At 43.6% G+C, this 23,533-nt stretch overlaps 3 protein-coding genes across 3 annotated transcripts; 1 reads left to right on the forward strand and 2 right to left on the reverse strand.

Annotated features, from left to right (window-relative positions):
* Nucleotides 1–1,553: 1,553 nt before the first annotated feature.
* Nucleotides 1,554–2,486, forward strand: LOC144326743 (olfactory receptor 2AK2-like). The gene has a single exon (XM_077923523.1). It carries the CDS (start codon nucleotides 1,554–1,556, stop codon nucleotides 2,484–2,486), a length of 933 nt encoding a protein of 310 aa, XP_077779649.1.
* Nucleotides 2,487–5,504: 3,018 nt separating this feature from the next.
* LOC144326744 (olfactory receptor 2T27-like) lies at nucleotides 5,505–6,083 on the reverse strand. The gene has a single exon (XM_077923524.1). The coding sequence runs from the start codon at nucleotides 6,081–6,083 to the stop codon at nucleotides 5,505–5,507; it is 579 nt and encodes a 192-aa protein (XP_077779650.1).
* A 9,125-nt stretch (nucleotides 6,084–15,208) lies between these two features.
* Nucleotides 15,209–16,144, reverse strand: LOC144326745 (olfactory receptor 2AK2-like). Its single transcript, XM_077923525.1, has one exon. The coding sequence runs from the start codon at nucleotides 16,142–16,144 to the stop codon at nucleotides 15,209–15,211; it is 936 nt and encodes a 311-aa protein (XP_077779651.1).
* Between the last annotated feature and the right edge of the window lie 7,389 nt (nucleotides 16,145–23,533).

Below are 23,533 nucleotides of genomic sequence, written 5' to 3' on the forward strand. Positions count from 1 at the left end.
GGATTAGTGCGGCGCTTCGCTAGCCCTGGGAGAGCCACGCAACGTCGCAGGGCTCTCCCAGGGCTAGCGAGACCTTGCCGGCACCCAGAAGCTTGGGGCGGCTAGCGGATAGCTTCCTGAAGCCTGGAGAGCGAGAGGGGTCGGTGCGCACCGACCCCTCTCACTCTCCAGGCTTCAGTGAAAGCCTGCATTCGCTCCATAGGACGCACACACATTTTCCCTTGCTTTTTAGGAGGGAAAAAGTGCGTCCTATGGTGCGAAAAATACGGTATATCATAGACACCTGCCATCCATGTTCCTTTATTTAAACAGGAGTATTTACAAACAGAGTATTCCATTCTCGTTCTTATACTGAGTTTGGGCAGGATGGGGAGTTTTGTGTATCTCTAAAGCATGATAAAGCTTTTCAATATGACCCATTATTGTGCATTCATTTTTTAAATATTGAGTTTGCCCTTTCCTTCATACCCATAACAGCCTGCTGGATAGGTTAGAGTAAGGCAGGGGGCGCCAAAACATGATGCCATCCAGATGTTGGAGCTATAGAACCCATCATCCCTGAGAACGGGCCAGAATCTCTAAACCTGCTCCAGAGAAGCTGAGAAAGGGGTAGTGCTATGGATCTGGAGGGACAGGAACATGGTCCTTCCGGTGGTTGCATGTTAGAGGTGGCCTTGAGAGATTTCCCTCCTATAGTGGTAAATCTGGATCCCAGGTGACCCATTTCCACTGAAAAAGAGCTGCAATGAGCTTCACCGGAACAACAATAGAGAAGTCCCACAATTAGCAATATGAAAGGAGAAGTTGGGGCTGGATCAACCTCAAACACCCTATTCCCCTTTCCCTTCTAAAACACAAGGTTGGCTGGGTTTTCAGGAATTATCCTATCATTTCACAAGCCTTTCTGTGCCTTTTGTGGTGAGGGGAGGGGGACAGGGGTAGCACAAAAGCACCCAATCCACATCAACTGAGCAAACCTAAGCTTGTGCCATTGAATCCCACAAGCAAAATACAATAGTAAAATTCATGTCAAATTGTTGTTTTAGGGGTTGCTTTCATCGTCTGGAATAGATTAATCCTTTTTCCTTTACTTTCCATCAGAAAGCACGCCTTGGTTAAAGTCCACTTTGGTTTAAGACCGGACTTCCAGAACAGATTAAGGTTGTAAACCAAGGTACCACTGTAGTGAGAATCTGGATGCACCCAGAGAGACTTCTAACATATTGGGCAGTATCCAACATTGAAGCTCTGCCTGCAAAATGGACTTCCATGCATTCAGTAGAACTCCCCTCCAGCTGCCCCATTGAATCCTCAAAATCTCAACTGGAGGGTTGGGAACCCCCCAAACATATTTTGGGGACTCTTGGAGGAGAGAAGAGAAGTCTTGTTGCACAGGCAGAACTAAGTGTGTGGAGCATTAGACACAATCCATTATATTAAAAACTGCTCTCTTTTTGTTGTTTATGTTATGTGTACAGTGGATTCAAGACTACAATTTGGCACACCACTTCTCACAAGTCCTCTTCTTAAGCCTTCAGGCAAGTGAAGGAGGAATGGGAGAAGGGAATATGTCATGGACTGTGTTCCTTCTGGTTGGACTTCAGCATCAAAGGTCACCTATGGTTTTCCTTGGTGTGATCTTCTTCATGTTCATAGTAGCTCTGATAGGGAACAGCCTCCTTCTTTTTCTGATCAAGACAGACTCTGGTCTGCAGACCCCAATGTATTTTTTCCTCAGCCAACTAGCCTTCATGGACCTCTGCCAAGTTCTCTCCATTGTTCCCAAAATGGCGGTGGATTTTGTAACCCAGAGCTACAGCATTTCACTCTATGGCTGTGTCCTGCAGATTTCTGTCACAATGCTCATGGGAGGGGCAGAGTGCCTCATCCTGGTGACCATGTCATATGACAGGTATGTGGCTATCTGCAGGCCGCTGCAATATCCGGTTCTCATGAGGAGCAAAAACTGCAACATCATGTCAGTTGCTGTCTGGTTTGGGTCTTCTGTGCAGGCCTTGATTTCTTCCCTTTATGTACTGCCCCTTCCCTACTGCAAGTCCAATGTGATCAGACACTACATGTGCGATTACCCAGCCCTTGTTCAGTTGTCCTGCTATGACAATTTTGCATTTGATATAACAGCCTACTTTTGTAGTTTCGTGATCTTTTTCATCCCCATCTCAGTCATCCTGGCTTCCTACATAGCTATCCTACTTCAAGTCCTCAGAGCACGATCCTCTGGAAGTAGCCACAAGGCCTTGGGGTCCTGCTTTTCCCATCTGTGTGTGGTTGGGATCTTCTATGTTACGGCCATTTTGACCTACATGACACCTGCCGCTTCCTATTCAGCACAAAGGGCCATGATAAACACTGTGTTTTTTACCATTGCGCCTGCCATGATGAACCCTTTCATATACAGCCTGAGGAACCGGGACGTCTTAGCAGCACTGAGAAAGCTCTTTGCAAGATGCACAATGTGTCAATGATTTCAGCAGGAAACAGAATGACAAGCACTCTCCCTTTGGAATTTATGCAAGGGCTGAAATTTAGCTGGAAGGAACTTAAGGTGAGAGATGTAAATTTTGTTTCAGGGTGCTTCAGATGGGCGTATTATTGTGGTTTTCATGCTACTCATGTGTGAACAGAGTCTGCAAACCAAAACCTATTTGCAATACCTTAATGTCCTGTTTGCATTATTAATCCCCCATCTGGAAGCACCCTAACTTTCATTATTGCTGTGTGATTGGTGACCGTAGCAAAAAATGTACCCCAATATTCATACTGTAGCTTTGTTTCTGAATGAATGTTACTTCCTTTGGTTTAATAATATATACTGCAGCTTCAAGCAAGACAGTGTGTCCCTGCTGGGGCTGAGCTCCTAAATGGAGATGACAATAACATAATGTACAGGGATAACGTGTAATCTGAAGTGTTTTGAATGCCCTAAAATGTTGTATGAATTCTAAGTATTATCATTCCCCGGTCTCACACAAAAAATATTTTTTTGCAATAAACTTCAGTGAAGGGGCCAGGCATATTCTGGGCTGCCAGCTCCAGCGATAGGGAAGTCTTCATTGTTCCTGGATCCCTTAAAAGTTAGGTGCTGTGCTATCATTTGAGAAGCCACCAGGCCTTAGGGAACCTGCTTGCCCAATTTGTGTGTCGTGGTACTCTGCTATGGAGCATCTATTTGGAGATAGATGGTGTTGATTACTATAGCACCTACAATGACAAATACTTTCATATATGTCTAGAGGAACTGGGATATGCTAGCAGGACTGAGAAAATTCTTTGTAAAATATCACATGGTATAAATGATTTTACAGAGCACCGTGCAGAGAGAGTCCTGGTCAAACCACATTGATTTTCCCCACCGTGACGTTTCTCCTGCTTATTGAGGGACAGATTGCTATGGATTGACAGTGCACGGGCTCACATGATCATATTGCCATTCTGTTCTGACCAGTCAGCTCTGGTTCCTGTCTTGAACCAGACAGGTTGCAACATGTACAATAACCACCCATGATGATTATTATTTGTATGCCATCCTTTATAATCACATCTGCGAGTACTTGCCTGCTAGCTCTTCTGCTTTCATCCCAACATCAACAAATTCATGGAGGATTAGACTATCAGTGGCTTCCAGCCACAAAGTTGTAACCCCACTGCTGGAGGTCCGTAAGCAAGGAAATAGGTATGCGGGTGGTGCTGTGGGTTAAACCACAGAGCCTAGGACTTGCCAATCAGAAGGTTGGCGGTTCGAATCCCCGCGATGTGGTGAGCTCCCATTGCTCAGTCCCTGCTCCTGCCAACCTAGCAGTTCGAAAGCACATCAAAGTGCAAGTAGATAAATAGGTACCGCTCTGGCGGGAAGGTAAAGGGCGTTTCCGTGCACTGCTCTGGTTCGCCAGAAGCGGCTTAGTCATGCTGGCCACATGACCCGGAAGCTGTACGCCGGCTCCCTCAGCCAGTAAAGCGAGATGAGTGCTGCAACCCCAGAGTCGGTCATGACTGGACCTAACGGCCAGGGGTCCCTTTACCTTTTAAGCAAGGAAGTGGAGAAGGCATTCCACCCTTGGCCCTCCATAAGTGCCCTGCATCTGGTCAACTTGGCATGAGTCTTTTTCTTTGCTGAAAAAAATCCTATTTTGGCTTCTTGACTGCTCTTGTGGTTTTTCCTCTTTACCTCTCTCTTGTCCCTATTTGTTTGTCTTGTCATTCCCCACCCCTTCTTCCTTTGCTGAAATCATTTTTTACAACATCCCTGGGTGCACACCCTAATGAAACATGCTGTGCGTGCCTATGCAAATGGGGAGGGTGCTGTGCTGCACAGGTTTTTGAAAGGTGCTGTAATCTGAGGACAAGACACTCACTGGAGTTTCCTCTTGACTCCAGTTGGTCAGTGGGCACCTTCTTCCTACCTCCCAATGTATTCTTCCAAGTGACATTCTGTGGAATAGTGGTAGTGGAATGGTACCACCCCCATATTGAGACCTTGCTCAATAATTTCCCCGCCCCACTGCCAGATGCACCTTGGAATAGGGAATTGGGGTGAGGGAGAAATCATGACCTGTGTGCCTCCCCCCAAAAAATCACTGGAATCACTGAAATCCCCCAACCCAATTTTGTAGCCTCCCAGACCAAGGCATAGAATTTTATGAGCTTTATTCTCAATATATGCATTGCAGGGAGTTGGACTAGATGTCCCTCAGAATCCCTTCCAACTTTAGAATTCTATGATTGATATATTACAGGAACTGCTAGTTAATAGGAGGACCTTTTTATTGTTCAGTTTCTCAATAATTATTTACAATGTGTGTGTTTTTTGGGAAAAATAAATATACTAAATGTTTCTGTTGTTTCTGTCTTGTTGCAGTACTGCATTACCTCTTTCTATTTTTTTGCAGTTTTACATTTTAATACTTTCTTGTCAACAAATAAAGTTAGTTTTAAACCACTTAGCAGTTTCAGCAGCTTTCTGTCACTTCTGCCTATCTCCTTCCTATTGGTGGAAGTTAACTCTGATTCAGTTCTCCCAAATTCATACTTTCCTAAGCAGCACACAAACAAATATACATCCAGCTTTCAAATTTTGTATTTGTTCAGACTTTACAATACAGTTCTCCAGCCCAAAAAGTGTTAAAAAATGCATTTGATAAGGTAAGGTGTGCATGAACATGCTTATATTGTAGAAAGCAGCACGTAGAAATGCATCACAATAGGGGAAATTGCTCTGCAAACTGGTTAAGGGAAAATGCATACAACAACAGGAGGATTAGGAGAAATTCAGATTCGAATGCTAATGAATTTTAACAAGGCCTTTTAAAAAGCCACCCAGTTGTAAACTGATGTGGAAATGTGGAGAGCTGAACTTAAAATTGGAAAAATGAGAAACTGAGTTAAACTGAAATGAACAAATTCACCTATGCCTAGTTAGTTATTTCCAGTTCCAGTTCTGCTGGTTCTGAGGATAACATCATGGATAGTTTCTTTTTCCTGTCCAATTATTTACACAATATGCATTTTGCACAAAGTCTCCTCAAAGCTGCTAGAACATCGCGGTTCCTCAGGCTGTATATGAAAGGGTTCAACATAGCAGGGACAATGGTGGTAAACACTGAGTTAATCATAGACTTTTCCGCTGTATAGGGGGTCATGTACGTAAACATGGCCATTGAATAGAAGATCCCCACCACACACAAATGGGACAAGCAGGTCCCCAGAGCCTTGTGGCTACTTCCTGAGGAGCGTGCTCTGAGGACTTGAAGTAGGATGGCTATGTAGGAAGCCAGGATGACTGAGATGGGGATGAGAAGGACCATGAAATTACCAAAGTATGTTGATCTCACAAATGCAGAATTGTCAGAGCAGGACAATTGTATAAGCGCTGGGTAATCACACAGGTAATGGTTAATCACATTGGACTTGCAGTAGGGAAGAGGCAGCACATAGAGGGAACAGCTCAGAGCCTGGAACGCAGACCACAACCAGGCAGCGACTGACATAATGTTGCAGATTTTGCTCCTCATGAGGACCGGATATTGCAGCGGCCTGCAGATAGCCACGTACCTGTCATAGGACATGGTCGCCAGGATGAGGCACTCTGCCCCTCCCAAGAGCAGCGTGACAGAAATCTGGGTGATGCATCCAGAGAGCGAAATGGTGTAGCTGTGGGTTACGAAATCCACTGTCATTTTGGGAACGATGGAGAGAACTTGGCAGAGGTCCATGAAGGCTAGTTGGCTGAGGAAAAAGTACATTGGGGTCTGTAGACCGGAGCTCATTTTAATTAAGAACAGGAGGAGGCTGTTTCCAAGGAGGGCGACAAGGGACATGAAGAGGATGGCACCAAGGAAAAGGGTGGGTGACTTTTGATGCTGAAGTCCAACAAGAAGAAACTCCGTCCACGATGTTTTATTCTCACCTCCCATTCCTTCTTCATTTGTCTGGATTTTAGCTGAATAAGATACAAGGAGAGAAAAGCTGGGGATAGAAGTCACATAGTACTTTGAGAGAATTTTAGGTAAACAGCCATTAATATTGTAACTGGGGTGGGTGGGAATCCAGGATTTCTAAATAAATTATGCCATCTTCTGTTATCAGTGTTATTTTGTAGGTAGGCTACATGACCCAACTGGATGTGTGCGAGATTCAGGATATAAAAGTAAAGAGGTCTTTTAAAAGAGCTGAAATCCTCCTGTTTGTAGCCAATTAATCCAGTTCTGGTTCCCTCTTTCAAAAAGCCTATCATTAATATATTCCCCTTTACTTTTTTATTTTATTAGTTATCATTTTATCTTGCTGAATGGAGACCTGGTGCAATAGATTTCTGCCTTAACCAACATAAAACATACCTTACGAACAATAAATCAAATGAAAAGTAGATTGAAGGGGGAGGCAAAGCCATGAATGATATATGAGATTAAAAGATGCTAATTTTCACAGATGAAATAATTTAAAATAAAAGGGCTTTGCATGCAACACCAGTTGCTAGATCAGAGAGGAGAACCACATCCCAGTGCCCAGATGGGATACAGGATGATTTTCTTTTTGTTGTTTTTTCAAATAAAGAATGGATTTCCCATTAACTTCTGAGTAAACTGTGGCTGTTTATGGTGTGAAAGCTGCTGTGAAAGATTCGCTCAGCACACTTCCGACCACGTGTTTAGCAGAGTTGAAATATAGTCTGCTAGTGAAGCGTGAGGAAATCGGCCCTGAGTCTTGATTGATGAGCAACACACGATTGTTCTAGGAAGATTACTTTTATTGCATGTCATTAAGCTTAGCAATTGCTATTTATAGAGACTGCTGTGGATCCCCACAGCAGCAGATCTGCTTGCATATTCTCAGTAGATTATGACTGAAGCTCTCTCTCAGTCACTCTCACATAACGCACTGTGCATGTCCATGACTTCACGGTCTTATATTTGCACCAGTACAAACAATCCAGCTTCACAGCCAGAGTTTCATCATACATGCAGAAACTCATGAAGACAGTTTTCTGAAAATGAATGACTAATACCCCCAACATAAACATGACTCCCAAATGGAGTATATGTGTAGCTGTCACACCAACAACTGGGAAACACTGGCCTGCGAGCGCTCCAATTGGAGAATAGCCTTTACCAAACACGCCATGGGCTTTGAAGACACTCAAATTCGGGACGAAAGGGAGAAACGTGCTAAGAGGAAGGCACGCTTGGCAAATCCACACCTTGATCAACTCCCACCCTGTCCCCACTGTGGAAGGATGTGTGGATCCAGAATTGGCCTCCACAGTCACTTACGGACTCACTGTTAAAACCGTGTTCATGGAAGACAACCTTACTCAGCTATGACTGATTTCTCCCTTGCGTCCTGAGTTCTAGTGTCTTATGGTGTCACTCACAGACACACACACACACACACACACACACACACACACACTATCAGTATATATACTTTATAGTGATATATATATATATATGTTTTTCCTTTGGTCTCTCTTTGCCTGTTTAAGATTCTCTTGCAAAGGATTTTCTTTATGAAAATTCGTGTTGTCACCAAAGAACAATACAAAACAGAAAAGAAAAGAAGAAGAAATAGATTGCAATGACAATGAGAAGAGTCACATACCTGTGTCTAATTCATGTGTTTGCAACAGCAAGCAGAAAGACAGCTTATGTTTTAAAAGAAGCTGGTATATAAGTCCTCTGCTGTAAATTATCAGTGCTCCATCCACTGATTTAATTAAATCTTGCTCATCTCTTCCATAGTACTCCCCTAAGCTAATTGACCACAATTCAGTTTAAAGGGATTCAACGTTTTTCCTATTGCAGGCAAAAAATGATTTGCAGTACATTCTTTGAAAGAGTTGTTAATCTGAATTAATGACTTACTTTGCCTACATTTTGAAAAGTGGAAATATTTTTATAACTTCAAAAGGAAGGGGGGGGGAATCACAATCAATATTTAGTGCCTTAGGGTAGTTAAGTGTTTTCTTGATTGCTTTCCACACATTAAAATATTCAGAATCATAAAGACTGAATTCCTTGTTTTGAGGTCAGTTGCAAAAACAATTCAGACTCTCTGAACTATTGGAAAATAGTCTCTCTTATATAGCGACATTTTTAAAATCTACATCTGCTCCATCACAACCAGCATTTTCACCAACAGTATTTAAAATCTTCATGAAGAAATGATCACTCTCCTATACCTTTGGGAATTTTGGCCCCATGACTTCAATTAAGGCACACTGGAAGTTACAACTCAAACTTCAAACATACTTTCAAAGCACATTTTCCTTATGGAAATTCTTGTCCATTCCCACCCACCAACCCCCCTCCAATTTGCTAGATGAAAGGAATGCAAACCAGAAACCCACCAAAACTCTAAAGAAATTCTAAAGTGCACAGTAAAAGGTAAAGGTAAAGGTCCAGTCGTGGCCGACTCTGGGGTTGCGGCACTCATCTCGCTTTATTGGCCAAGGGAGCCGGCGTACAGCTTCCGGGTCATGTGGCCAGCATGACTAAGCCGCTTTTGGCGAACCAGAGCAGCGCATGGAAACGCCGTTTACCTTCCCGCCGGAGAGGTACCTATTGATCTACTTGCACTTTGACGTGCTTTCGAACTGCTAGGTTGGCAGGAGCAGGGACCGAACAACGGGAGCTCACCCCGTAGTGGGGATTGGAACCGCCAGCCTTCTGATTGGCAAGTCCTAGGCTCTGTGGTTTAACCCACAGCGCCACCCACATCCCTTAAAGTGCACAGAGAGTGAGGCAAAAAAAAAAAGGAAGCCCCTTTCACAGGGGAAGAGAACTTTGAAGTAACATTCATTATGGTCTTTCTCCACATCTCAGTCATGATAGTGATTGTTAGAACTTCTTCTAACATCTGATAGTGATTATTGTAACTTCTACATTGCTTCTGGTAATTCTTTACATTTTAGGGGCCAGCAGGAAATGTCAACAAATTCTGACATTCGACCAGCTGAATACCTTTGAGAGATGGTCAAATTTCAATATTATGTCCATGTTTTAGCACTAAATACACAACATGTCCAAAACAGGTCTTGAGAGATCTACTCATGTAGTTCCTGACCAGTGGCCTACAAACATCTTATGAATGCCAGTAACTTGGTAATTGTTGCTATGTCAACATTCACGAAGTTACTGGTATTAATCTTATAAATGGAAGGTCTCAAGAAAAAGAAATGTCAGGCTATTTTTAAAGATAATTGCCATTTAGTATTGCCTAAGGGAACACACACACACACACACACACACACACACACACACGCACACCATCTCTACCAGCAAGCATTCAAAATGCTCTGTGATTGCCTTCACATCACATACACATAGAGAGTGATCCAACACTTTGGGGGAGTATGAGTGTATCTCAAAAGTACAGTGGTATCTCTGTTCTAGAACGTCTCGAACCTGAACGCTGAAAACCCGAAAGTAAATGCTTCCGTTTTCAAACGCGCCTCGCTATTGTCTCATTGAGGCAAGAGTTACTGGGATTACTAGGCCTGCACTGTTTAGTTGTTTTGAATAAAACGTTAACGTCACTGACGCCATGTTTTTACTGTTGACCTACACTTGACTCTAGCTTCTGACACAGGGTCTGAACTGTGTCAAGCGGCAAAGACAGACCAGGAATGAGGCCTTGGAGTCGTAAGGTATCTAGCGTGTGGTAGCTATGAAAAAAGGTTAATTCCATGCCTGGGATCATTAGGTAAGGAACTGAAAATAAAATTGAAGATACCATAATATCATGATAGAAATTTATGGTGCGATCACATTTGGAACACTGTACAGTGGTACCTCAGGTTAAGTACTTAATTCGTTCCAGAGGTCCGTACTTAACCTGAAACTGTTCTTAACCTGAAGCACCACTTTAGCTAATGGGGTCTCCCGCTGCTGCCACACCACCGCCGTGCGATTTCTGTTCTCATCCTGAAGCAAAGTTCTTAACCTGAGGTACTATTTCTGGGTTAGCGGAGCCTGTAACCTGAAACGTCTGTAATCTGAAGTGTATGTAACCCGGGGTACCACTGTATACAGTTCTCATTGCCTCACTTCAAAAAGTACCGTACTTTTCCATCTAGAAGATGCCCCTGTGTATAAGACTACCCCTATTTTGGGGGACTCAGATTTAAGAAAATGGGGGGAGATGCCACAGAGTCGTTGAGCTTTTTTGTGGAGGATTGTCCAGAGTTGTGGAGCTTTTGCACGCGTCACACAATCCACATCCCGTCTGTCCCATCGCCAGCAGAAGCTGCCAATCGCCCGCCCAACTGCCAGAGCATCAGCCAATCAACACTACCCACTGACAAAGCAAATAATAATAATAATAATAATAATAATAATAATAATAATAATAATATTTTTTATTTATACCCCACCCTCCCCAGCCAAGGCTGGGCTCAGGGTGGCTAACAAGCAATAATAAAAACAAGTTGAATGAATACAACTTAAAAACAAGATTAAAATACAACAATTAAAATATTGAAACATTAAAATATTAAAATGCAGCCTCATCACAGGAGGACAAAGGAAAAAGAAAAAAGAAAGATACTGAAGTCCAACAAGAAGAAACTCTGTCCACGATGTTTTATTCTCACCCCCCATTCCTTCTTCATTTGTCCGGATTTTAGCTGAATAAGATACAAGGAGAGAAAAGCTGGGGATAGAAGTCACATAGTACTTTGAGAGAATTTTAGGTAAACAACCATTAATATTGTAACTAGGGTGGGTGGGAACCCAGGATTTCTAAATAAATTATGTTATAAATTATAGCACGCAATATAGCCGTTGGCAGCTGCGGCAGCAACCAATCAAATGTCCACCCTACGGACCACCCATCATAGCTGTCAACTTTTTCCTTTTCTTGTGAGGAATCCTATTCATAGAATCATAGAATCATAGAATCATAGAGTTGGAAGAGACCACAAGGGCCATCGAGTCCAACCCCCTGCCAAGCAGGAAACACCATCAGAGCACTCCTGACATATGGCTGTCAAGCCTCTGCTTAAAGACCTCCAAAGAAGGAGACTCCACCACACTCCTTGGCAGCAAATTCCACTGTCGAACAGCTCTTACTGTCAGGAAGTTCTTCCTAATGTTTAGGTGGAATCTTCTTTCTTGTAGTTTGGATCCATTGCTCCGTGTCCGCTTCTCTGGAGCAGCAGAAAACAACCTTTCTCCCTCCTCTATGTGACATCCTTTTATATATTTGAACATGGCTATCATATCACCCCTTGACCTCCTCTTCTCCAGGCTAAACATGCCCAGCTCCCTTAGCCGTTCCTCATAAGGCATCGTTTCCAGACCTTTGACCATTTTGGTTGCCCTCCTCTGGACACGTTCCAGTTTGTCAGTGTCCTTCTTGAACTGTGGTGCCCAGAACTGGACACAGTACTCCAGGTGAGGTCTGACCAGAGCAGAATACAGTGGCACTATTACTTCCCTTGATCTAGATGCTATACTCCTATTGATGCAGCCCAGAATTGCATTGGCTTTTTTAGCTGCCGCGTCACACTGTTGGCTCATGTCAAGTTTGTGGTCAACCAAGACTCCTAGATCCTTTTCACATGTACTGCTCTCAAGCCAGGTGTCACCCATCTTGTATTTGTGCCTCTCATTTTTTTTGCCCAAGTGCAATACTTTACATTTCTCCCTGTTAAAATTCATCTTGTTTGTTTTGGCCCAGTTCTCTAATCTGTCAAGGTCGTTTTGAAGTGTGATCCTGTCCTCTGGGGTGTTAGCCACCCCTCCCAGTTTGGTGTCATCTGCAAATTTGATCAGGATGCCCTTGAGTCCATCATCCAAGTCGTTGATAAAGATGTTGAATAAGACCGGGCCCAAGACAGAACCCTGTGGCACCCCACTAGTCACTCTTCTCCAGGATGAAGAGGAACCATTGATGAGCACCCTTTGGGTTCGGTCAGTCAGCCAGTTACAAATCCACTGAGTGGTAGCATAGTCAAGACCACATTTTACCAGCTTCTTTACAAGAATATCATGGGGCACCTTGTCAAATGCCTTGCTGAAATCAAGGTAGGCTACATCCACTGCGTTCCCTTCATCTACCAGGGTTGTAATTCTGTCAAAAAACGAGATCAGGTTAGTCTGACATGACTTATTTTTCAGAAATCCATGCTGACTATTGGTGATCACAGCATTCCTTTCTAGGTGCTCACAGACTGTTTGCTTAATGATCTGCTCCAGAATCTTCCCTGGTATTGATGTCAGACTGACTGGGCGGTAATTATTTGGGTCCTCTCTTTTCCCCTTTTTGAAAATAGGTACAACATTTGCCCTCCTCCAGTCTGCTGGGACTTCGCCTGTTCTCCAGGAATTCTCAAAGATGACTGCCAGTGGTTCTGAGATCACATCTGCCAGTTCTTTTAATACTCTTGGATGCAGTTCATCTGGCCCTGGAGACTTGAATACATCTAGACTAGCCAAGTATTCTTGTACTATCTCCTTAGTTATTCTGGGCTGTGTTTCCTCTGCTGAATCATTTGCTCCAAATTCTTCAGGTCGGGCATTGTTTTCTTTATCGGAGAAGACTGAGGCAAAGAAGGCATTGAGGAGTTCAGCCCTTTCTGTGTCCCCTGTTTGCATTTCACCATCTTCTCCTCTGAGTGACCCCACTGTTTCTTTGTTCTTCCTTTTGCTACGAACATACCCATAAAAGCCTTTTTTGTTGCTTTTAACCTCTCTAGCAAGCCTGAGTTCATTCTGTGCTTTAGCTTTTCTGACTTTGTGTCTACATGTGCTGGCTATTTGTTTGAATTCCTCTTTGGTGGTTTCCCCCCTTTTCCATTTTTTGTACACATCCTTTTTTAATCTTAACTCAGTTAAAAGTTCTTTAGATAGCCACCCTGGTTTCTTTAGGCACCTTCCATGTTTCCGTCTCATTGGTATTGCCTGAAGTTGTGCTTTTACTATTTCCCTCTTAACAAACTCCCAGCCATCATGAACTCCCTTTCCTTTTAGTATTACTGTCCATGGGATCTCACCCAGCACTTCCCTAAGTTTTATGAAGTCGGCTTTCTTAAAGTCAAGAAATTGAGTCCTAGTATGCTTGGCTGCTCCTTTCCGCTGTATAGTAAACTTCAGAAGAGCATGATCACTCGTGCCTAATGATCCTTCCACTTCTACCCCACTAACCAGGTCATCAACATTGGTTAGGACCAGATCTAAAATGGCTGTTCCTCTTGTTGCTTCTCCCACTTTCTGGACAATGAAGTTGTCTGCAAGTCCAGTGAGGAATCTGTTTCACCTTATGCTCTTGGCTGAGTTTGACATCCAACAAATATCCGGGTAATTGAAGTCCCCCATTACTACTATCTCCCTTCCTTTTGCATGCTTGGCCATCTGTTCCAGGAAGGCATCATCTATGTCCTCCGTTTGGCTTGGGGATCTATAGTAAACTCCCACAATGAGGTCTCTGTTATTCTTCTCTCCCTTAATTTTGACCCAAATGCTCTCACTTTGGCTTTGAGGTTCTAAATCTTGGATCTCTTCACAGGTATACACATCCCTGACATATAACGCCACTCCTCCTCCTTTCTTTTCCCTTATTCAGAATAAGGGAATTTCCCTTTAAAAAAGGGAAATGTTGACAGCTATGCCACCCATGTATAAGACGACCCCTACTTTTTAGCATGTTTTTAAAAGAAAAAACCATAGTCTCATACACGGAAAAGTACAGTATATTTAGAGTTTGGACTCTGCTGTGGGGATAGACCTCTTTCCTTGAATGCCAGGCCATGGCTGAGAGCAGAGCTATGCCAAAGTTCAAACTCTCTTGTGTGAGTTCAAACAGGGACAAGTGCTTGGAGCAGGAATAGCCAGCAGTGAGGGGAGGCACTGCAGGCTTGGCCTCCCAGCAGCAGCATCACTGCCATGTACCAGCAGGATGGTTAGTAGGGTGGGACAGGGCGGTGGGAAGATTGTGACAGCTTGGGCACGCCAGATTGGCTCTTCCACTTCACTCAAACTGCCCTGCTCTCAGCACTGCCATTCACCACCCCATCACTTTCCTCATAAATAGCAGGGGTGCTGCTACTGGGAGGCCAGGGTTGCAGAACTATCTCTCACCACCAACCGCACCTGTCTTGCAGCAATGCTGCTCTTTGTTTAAGAAGCCTTTCTCTGGATTGTGACTCAGACATTTGATGGGATAATGTACATTAGGTCTGGGCCCAGCCAAAGCCGAAACCAAATAAGGGAGACCTGGACTTTGGCAGAGTCAAGCAGAAACAGCTCTGGGTTGGGCTGTCTGGAGCAATCCGGCACACTCAGGGAGCAGGGAATTGGGTGGGGAGGAAGGGAAGGAAAGCAGCCTCAGTGTGTTCCCCATGAAAGCATTTGGATACTTTTTCTTTCCAATCAAAGGATTAAAATATGTTTGGACAAACTTGCCTTTGTCGTTATTTTCTTCCAGCAAATCTTCAAAGTCATCCCACTTGGTATTGCTGTTGAATCTGAAATTGTTTTTATGTATGTAATGGTTTTTTTAAGAGATTTTTATATGTGCAATTATTTAGCGGTTTGTACATATGAAATGGGTATATGAATGTTTTTATTGTATTGTAAAATAGCACTGAGATCCCTGATAGAAAGCAAATCACAGTAGTAGTAGTAGTAGTAGTAGTAGTAGTAGTAGTAGTAGCATTGTATGTAAGTTTCTAATATATTCTTTTCTTGTCCAACTATTTACACAATATGCATTTTTCCAAAAGTCTCCTCAGAGCTGCTAAAACGTCCCGGTTCCTCAGGCTGTATATGAATGGGTTCAGCATGGCTGGGACAATGGTAATGAACACTGAGTTGATCATAGCCTTTTCTGCTGAATAGGAAGATACGGGTGTCATGTATGTTAAAATGGCCGAACCATAGAAGATCCCCACCACACACAAGTGGGACAAGCAAGTCCCCAGGGCCTTGTGGCTACTTCCGGAGGAGCGGGACCTCAGAACCTGAAGGAGGATGGCTGTGTAGGAAGCCAGGATGATTGAGATGGGGATGAGGAATACTAGGAATGTTCCGAGGTATATTGATTTTTCAAATGCAGAATTGTCGGAGCAAGAAAGCTTTAAAAGCGCTGTATAATCACAACCAATGTGTCTAATCACGTTGGACTTGCAGTAGGGAAGAGGCAGCACGTAGAGGGAACAGTTCAGGGCCTGCACAGAAGACCAGAACCAGGAAGCGACTGACATGATGTTGCAGATTTTGCTCCTCATGAGGACCGGATATTGGAGCGGCCTGCAGATAGCCACGTACCTGTCATAGGACATGGTTGCCAGGATGAGGCACTCTGCTCCTCCCATGACCAGCGTGACAAAAATCTGGACGGCACATCCGTAGAGTGAAATGGTGTAGCTGTGGGTTGCGAAATCCACGGTCATTTTGGGAACGATGGAGAGAACCTGGCAGAGGTCCATGAAGGCCAGTTGGCTGAGAAAAAAGTACATTGGGGTCCGAAGGCCGGAGCTCATTTTAATTAAGAACAGGAGGAGGCTGTTTCCAAGGAGAGCGATAAGCGACATGAAGAGGATGACACCAAGGAAAAGGGTGGGTGACTTTTGATACTGAAGTCCAACAAGAAGAAACTCCGTCCACGATGTTTTATTCTCATCCCCCATTCCTTCTTCATTTGTCTGGATTTCAGCTGAGTAAGATACAAGGAGAGAATACGTGGGGAATGGAAGTCACACTTCCCTGTGAAAAAAATTAGGTAAAGCACCCTTAATATTATAACTGTGGAGTGGCAACATTTAAAAATAAAACATGCCGTCTTCAGTTACAAGTGGTTTGGGGGGGGTAAGCTACGCAGCTAAAACCATCCTGTTGGAGAAATGGAGGAAAGCTGGAAAGAGAGGAAATTGATCCAGCCCAGGCTACCCCTTTCAAAGAGTTTTCCACCATAATGTTACATGCTATTTTTATTTTATTTTATTAGTTATCAGTTTTTGTTTCGATAATTTTTTGCTGTTAAAATTTTATAACACAAATAGAACAATGGAACATTACAGTATGAACGAACCATACAGAAAATCTTAATGAGAAAAGAGGGAAAGAGATAAATAAATAGAAGAAAAAAGGGTGCAAAACACATCGTTCTCAAATCTCCACTTCTTATGTTGAAGAAATACAAGCACAAAAAAATGAGTATAAAAAGTCAACGGGGGGGGGGGGGAATAGTTTGTCTGTTTTATCTTACCATATTGTGACCTCCCACAATGGCTTAGCCAGCATAAAAACATGTCATATTAACAATAATTAAAAGGGAGAGAGTGAGGAAGTCCAGTATTGTGACACAGCTTTGAGTACTGGGTAGTCTTGGCAGCCTTGTAACCACCCAGAAGTAGCCATTTGGCTTTAAGATGGGCTTCTTGTGGAGCTCTTCACAGCACTTATTAGCAGCTGGGAGCTGGAGAAAATTGGTTATTTGGGTTTTGATGGTCTGACCTATTCACCATTCCCAAAATATAGCCATTGTGTGTGGTGGCTCAAGGATCAGGAAGAATGATGACCAAGAGCAGATCCTGCCATTATTATTTTTTTAGCTTGACAGACTTCTTTAGCCTGACAGCTGTCTCTTCCCAATCATTTGTGCACTGCAACTTTCCCCCTTCCCCTTAGCTCTTCCTAAAACTAAGTTGCTTGTCTTCACTTGACAACATGGCCAGAGGGGAGACACAGGAAAGAAGTGAGTAAGAGAAAGGCGTGTCTTTGTGTCTCAAAACTCAAAGGTAACTCCCCAGCTAACTTTGTAAGTGAGCAATTTACAATGGTGCCAAAGTTTGAAATGGCCAATTTGCATAGATGCCAATGGCGTGAGTTGCCAGATTGAACTATGTTGTTGTTGTTTAGTCATGTCCGACTCCTCGTGACCCCATGGACCAGAGCACGCCAGGCACTCCTGTCTTCCACTGCCTCCCGTAGTTTGGTCAAACTCATGCTGGTAGCTTTGAGAACACTGTCCAACCATCTCATCCTCTGTCGTCCCCTTCTCCTTGTGCCCTCCATCTTTTCCAATATCAGGGTCTTTTCCAAGGAGTCTTCTCTTCTCATGAGGTGGCCAAAGTATTGGAGCCTCAGCTTCAGGATCTGTCCTTCCAGTGAGCACTCAGGGCCGATTTCCTTCAGAATGGAGAGTTTTGATCTTCTTGCAGTCCATGGGACTCTCAAGAGTCTCCTCCAGCACCATCATTCAAAAGCATCAATTCTTCGGCGATCAGCCTTCTTGATGGTCCAGCTCTCGTGGAAATCTTCTGGAAGACGGAGGGTTACCAAATGGCAACCAACAAAAGACTACTTGCTACCTCTCAGCATTGCCTAATACCCAGGGTTGTTGTGAACAAGACATGGGATTGAGTGGACATTTGTATTATCATTTGCCACTATTACACCGGACACTAAAGCGAGTATCAGTGGTGCTATTTTTCTAGAAAAAGAGGTGCTGGAACTCACAACGAACACCTCCCCTGTTTTCTTACAAATGACAATGGCACCCACCTTATTGGTGCTGGAACTGATTTCCGGTGAGTTCTGGCTGAAAAGAAAAAAGCCCTGGGTATCTCACCCATAGTGCCCTGAGTTCATTGGAGAAATGGTAAACTTTTTTTTTTTTTAAAGTAACATTCACATTACTTCAAAGGCTCTGATAAGCACACAGAGGGAACTATATATTCTGCCCAAAGTCAGTGTAGAATATGCCATAGAATTCTGTGTTTGTGTAGATTTCTGTTCTCTGTTGAGATACATTTCTGTTTCTGGGATCTTTTTCTCACCTTGTATTTTGTAATTTGTAAACATAGGGATGCAACCATATACAGTGGTACCTCGGGTTAAGTACTTAATTCGTTCCGGAGGTCCGTTCTTAATCTGAAACTGTTCTTAACCTGAAGCACCACTTTAGCTAATGGGGCCTCCTGCTGCCGCTGCGCCGCCGGAGCACGATTTCTGTTCTCATCCTGAAGCAAAGTTCTTAACCTGAAGCAATTTTTCTGGGTTAGCAGAGTCTGTAACCTGAGGTACCACTGTAATTGATACTGAAGCAAGAAAGATCCTTCGCCTCAAACAACAACCCAAGCAGATTTGCTCTTCTCAGCACCAGAATTAGGTTCACAATTTCAGGTGTGCTGGTTACACACACACACAGAGAGAGACTTGTGTTTCCCCCCTTTGGATTGTGATTGCCTGTCCCACATTCACTTGCAAAGGATTTTGTGTATGAAAATTGATGTTATCATCAACAGATATGCCAACCACAAAAATTTGTGTTGAAAATGGAACCTATATAAATATTAAGAATCACATACCTGTGTCTAACGCATGTCTTTCTGCCAACAAGTAGAAAACCGATGTGATTTTTTTAGAAGCTGTTGGCCTTTAGATGTTCTGCTGTAAACCTTCAGCGCTCCAACCATTGATTTAATTAAATCTTGCTCATGTCCTCCACCATAAACTATTGACCATAATTCAGTTTAAAAGTGTTACAGCCTTTTTCTTGTTGCAAGCAAAAAATGATTAACAGTACATTCTTTAGAACAGAGTTGTTACTCTGAGAGAATGGCATCTTTTTTCCTTACATTTTGAAAACCATAAATATTTTCATAACTCCAAAAGAAAAAGAGAGAGAAAGCCACAATCAATATTTAATTTTCTTGATGGCTTTTCACATCTTAAAATATTCAGAATCACAAACCCTAAATTGCTTGATTTGAGGTCAGCTAGGAAAACAATCCAGACCTTGTGAACTATAAATAATGCTCTTTCTTGTAAAGGAACATTTTAAATTCTACGTCTCCTGCTTTATCTCTGCAAAATATTTACTTAGTCCCACAGGGTCTAGCAGTAAGAGAAAAATGTGCCTTTTATGGATCTATATTATAACCAGCATTTTCACGATCAGTATTTAAAAGCTCCAAGGAGATATAACCACACTCCTGTATATTTGGGAATTTTGGCTCCCCAACTTATTAAGTAATACTTTGAGAAGTGGAAGCTACAAGTCAGACTTCAAACAGTACATCGCCCGCCCCACTAGATAATGAGAATCTAAAGATAGCACCATATGCTGCTTCTGCAGACACGGGTTCCTCCAAGCCAATGTCCACTAAATAACATGAATGAGGGAGCAGAAGATTCTGGGGAGAAGTACAGGCCTCCATTCAGTTCTCATTCTCCCTGTTCTTTGATGAGGTTGGCGTTCTTCTGATTGATTCCCTTTATACCTTAGGTCTCTGTAACTGTCCCTTTCTAGGTCTCCTCCTACCTGTCCAAATACCTGTCAAACTTTCCACGGGGGAGAAAGAGCAGTCTGAAGGAGTGGCTGACTCTCTCACCTGTAGCCAACATCCCAACCCAGAAGCTCTCTGGATTAGAAGGAATTTCTCAAGAGGATGGAGAAAATGCTCCTCTGTGGATATTTGAATGTATCTGGGAGTTTGCCTTTCCATCATAATTTACTTTATGGGAACTGATGAGAGCCAGGGTGGTGTAGTGGTTAACAGCGGTGGACATGTAATCTGGTGAACCGGGTTCGCTTCCCTGCTCCTCCACATGCAACTGCTGGGTGACCTTGGGCTAGTCATAGGTAAAGCTACCCTTCCCCGTACGGGCCAGTCGTGTCTGACTCTAGGGTTGTGCGCTCATCTCACTTAAGAGGCCGAGAGCCAGCGCTGTCTGCAGACACTTCCGGGTCACGTGGCCAGTGTGACGAAGCTGCTCTGGCGAGCCAGCGCAGCACACGGAAATGCCGTTTACCTTCCCGCTGGAGAGCGGTCCCTATTTATCTACTTGCACTTAGGGGTGCTTTCGAACTGCTAGGTGGGCAGGAGCTGGGACCGAAGGGCGGGAGCTCACCCCACTGTGGGGATTCGAACCGCCGACCATACGATTGGCAAGTCCTAGGCACTGAGGTTTTACCCACAGCACCACCTGCTTCCCTGGGCTAGTCATACTTCTCTGTATATTACATATATCACATTTGTATATTACAACCCATTCAAAACGTTTTTTTTTGCAGCTGTATAGCTGAGTCCACACAAAGTGATGGGAAGACTTTATGACTAGTGCTGCACCAAAACTTTATCCCATTTCCCCGTCTCTGAGTAGAAGCCAGCAATTAATGAGGAAAGAAATTGTATTCGAAAATCATCAAAGGAATGAGAACATTTTGCGTCAATATTCAGCAAGCTATTAGTATTAATCTTACAAACTAGGAGGTCTCAAATAAAAAGTCAGGATGCTTTAAAGACAACGACCATTTATTGTTGTTTAAGGGAATAATCCACTATCTCTAGCTGCAAGTATCCAAAATGCTCTGCGATTGCCTTCACATCACATACACACAGAGAGTGATTGAGGACTTTTGGAGACGATAAGTGAATACAGTGGTACCTCAGGTTAAGTACTTAATTTGTTCCGAAGGTCCATACGTAACCTGAAACTGTTCTTAACCTGAAGCACCACTTTAGCTAATGGGGCCTCCTGCTGCTGCCGTGCCACTGGAGCACGATTTCTCTTCTCACCCTGGAGCAAAGTTCTTAACCCGAGGTACTGTTTCTGGGTTAGCGGAGTGTGTAACCTGAAGTGTATGTAACCTGAAGCATATGTAACCCGAGGTACCACTGTATCAGAACTATGTGGATGGAACCAACTGAGTGAATTTTCTGTGTACTGTGAATGCAGTTAGCTCCACTCAAAAGGCCAAGGTCACCATGCCAAAGGCACACATCCCAGTAGGGGACCCATTGACCAAAGAAGAATTTGCTGGATCAGGCCAATGGCCATTTTGTCCAACATCCTGTTCTCACAGTGGCTGACAATGCCAGAAACCCCAGACCCTCCAAGTGTTGCTATTTTCCAGGGACAGTCCTGGATTTACAGAAGCCATACCTGTTTCTGATTTGATCCCTGGAATGTCCCGCTTTTCCTTCCCAATTGTTGATGTTCGGGGGCACTGAGCATCACATTGCAAGTCAAAATATTCAGGCAGGCCAAAAATATATTTTGGCTATTATATCATTAGCCAGTAGGCTGCAATCCTAAGCCTTCTTACCTGGGAGAAATACCCCAACTGAATTCAATAGGACTTAACTTCTCTGAGTTACATAGTTAGAATCACACTGTAAGGGAATAACACTCTAAGGGTTAACTTTCTAACGTTTTATTCAACTTTCAGCCTTAGGGATTACTGAAGTTGGAAAAGTTCACACCTTAGGGACTAAAGTCAGAACAAACTCATCAGCTGATGCAATTTGTAAGGACTTCACTGGCTTGAGTCCAGGGCCATATTATTTCACTTATGCCTAATGCTTGCTAATAGGAAGAAAAATGTCCTGGATATTATTTTCCCATTTCTGGCTTGGATACTAGATAATTAAGACTTTTGCTGAGTTTTAGTGAGTGATACCAATGCCCTGGGTAAGGAAGTAATGAGAAAACTGGAGATTGTACCACAGATCTCAAAAGCTCTAGCTAGCATTTGGTGGCATGGAGGCATTGAAATTGAAATGACAAGCATTTAGGCATATTAATGTGACATGCCCTAGTGACACATTAACCCACATGTGTATAAATCTGGATTAACAAGTAAAGGTAGAAGGTAAGGTAAAGGACCACTGGACGGTTAAGTCCAGTCAAAGGTGACTATGAGGTGCAGTGCTCATCTCGCTTTCAGGCCGAGGGAGCTGGCGTTTGTCCACAGACAGCTTTCCAGGTCATTTGGCCAGCATGACTAAACCGCTTCTGGCAGAATTGAACACCGTGACGGAAACCAGAGTGCATGGAAATGCTGTTTACCTTCCCGTCACAGTGGTACCTAATTATCTACTCACACTGGTGTGCTTTCAAACTGCTAGGTTGGCAGAAGCTGGGACAGAGCAATGGGAGCTCGCCCCGTCATGGGGCTTCGAACCACCAACCTTCCGATCAGCAAGCCCAAGAGGCTCAGTGGTTTACACCACAGCACCACCCACACCCCAAGTAGGCATGCTATTTCAAGATTATGTGCCCCGAGTCATGCTATGACATGGGGTTGTTGCATTGTTCCTTAATTCCTAGGGGGAATTAGCACATGATTGCTGAGTCCCTGTTTGGACAAAGTAGAAATCTGTTTAGTCTTACAAAATGCCAAAACAGCTATGCAGAGGATAAAATCTGCCAAAATGGTTACAGAAGATAAAATGGTGAGCTGGAGCTCAGTGCAACTGGAACTTTGCACATGCCCCAGATCTCTGTGTGTTCTTTGGTTTTACTCTGAGCAAGAAGCGTGATGTGCATCACAGAGAGTCAGAGGACGCTATAGATTTAAAAAGAGTTCAGTTAGACTCTTGTGTTTCTGAAGGACTGGCTGCTGTAGAAAGGGACTTTACCTGCAGTGAAATAGCTGTATTGATCCCTTGAACTGCTGCATCATTCTAATACAAGTCAACACCCTTAATCAACCTGAATTAGACCCTGTGAGTTGCCTTACTGCTTCAGCCCTTCTCTTTCTATCATAGAATCATAGAGTTGGAAGAGACCACAAGGGCCATCGAGTCCAACCCCCTGCCAAGCAGGAAACACCATCAGAGCACTCCTGACATATGGTTGTCAAGCCTCTGCTTAAAGACCTCCAAAGAAGGAGACTCCACCACACTCCTTGGCAGCAAATTCCACTGTCGAACAGCTCTTACTGTCAGGAAGTTCTTCCTAATGTTTAGGTGGAATCTTCTTTCTTGTAGTTTGGATCCATTGCTCCGTGTCCGCTTCTCTGGAGCAGCAGAAAAAAACCTTTCTCCCTCCTCTATATGACATCCTTTTATATATTTGAACATGGCTATCATATCACCCCTTAACCTCCTCTTCTCCAGGCTAAACATGCCCAGCTCCCTTAGCCGTTCCTCATAAGGCATCGTTTCCAGACCTTTGACCATTTTGGTTGCCCTCCTCTGGACACGTTCCAGTTTGTCAGTGTCCTTCTTGAACTGTGGTGCCCAGAACTGTGGTGCTCTTTCTATGTTTCCATCTTCCAGATTTTG

This window comes from Podarcis muralis, chromosome 2 (assembly GCF_964188315.1).
Source record: "Podarcis muralis chromosome 2, rPodMur119.hap1.1, whole genome shotgun sequence".
NCBI lineage: Eukaryota > Metazoa > Chordata > Lepidosauria > Squamata > Lacertidae > Podarcis > Podarcis muralis.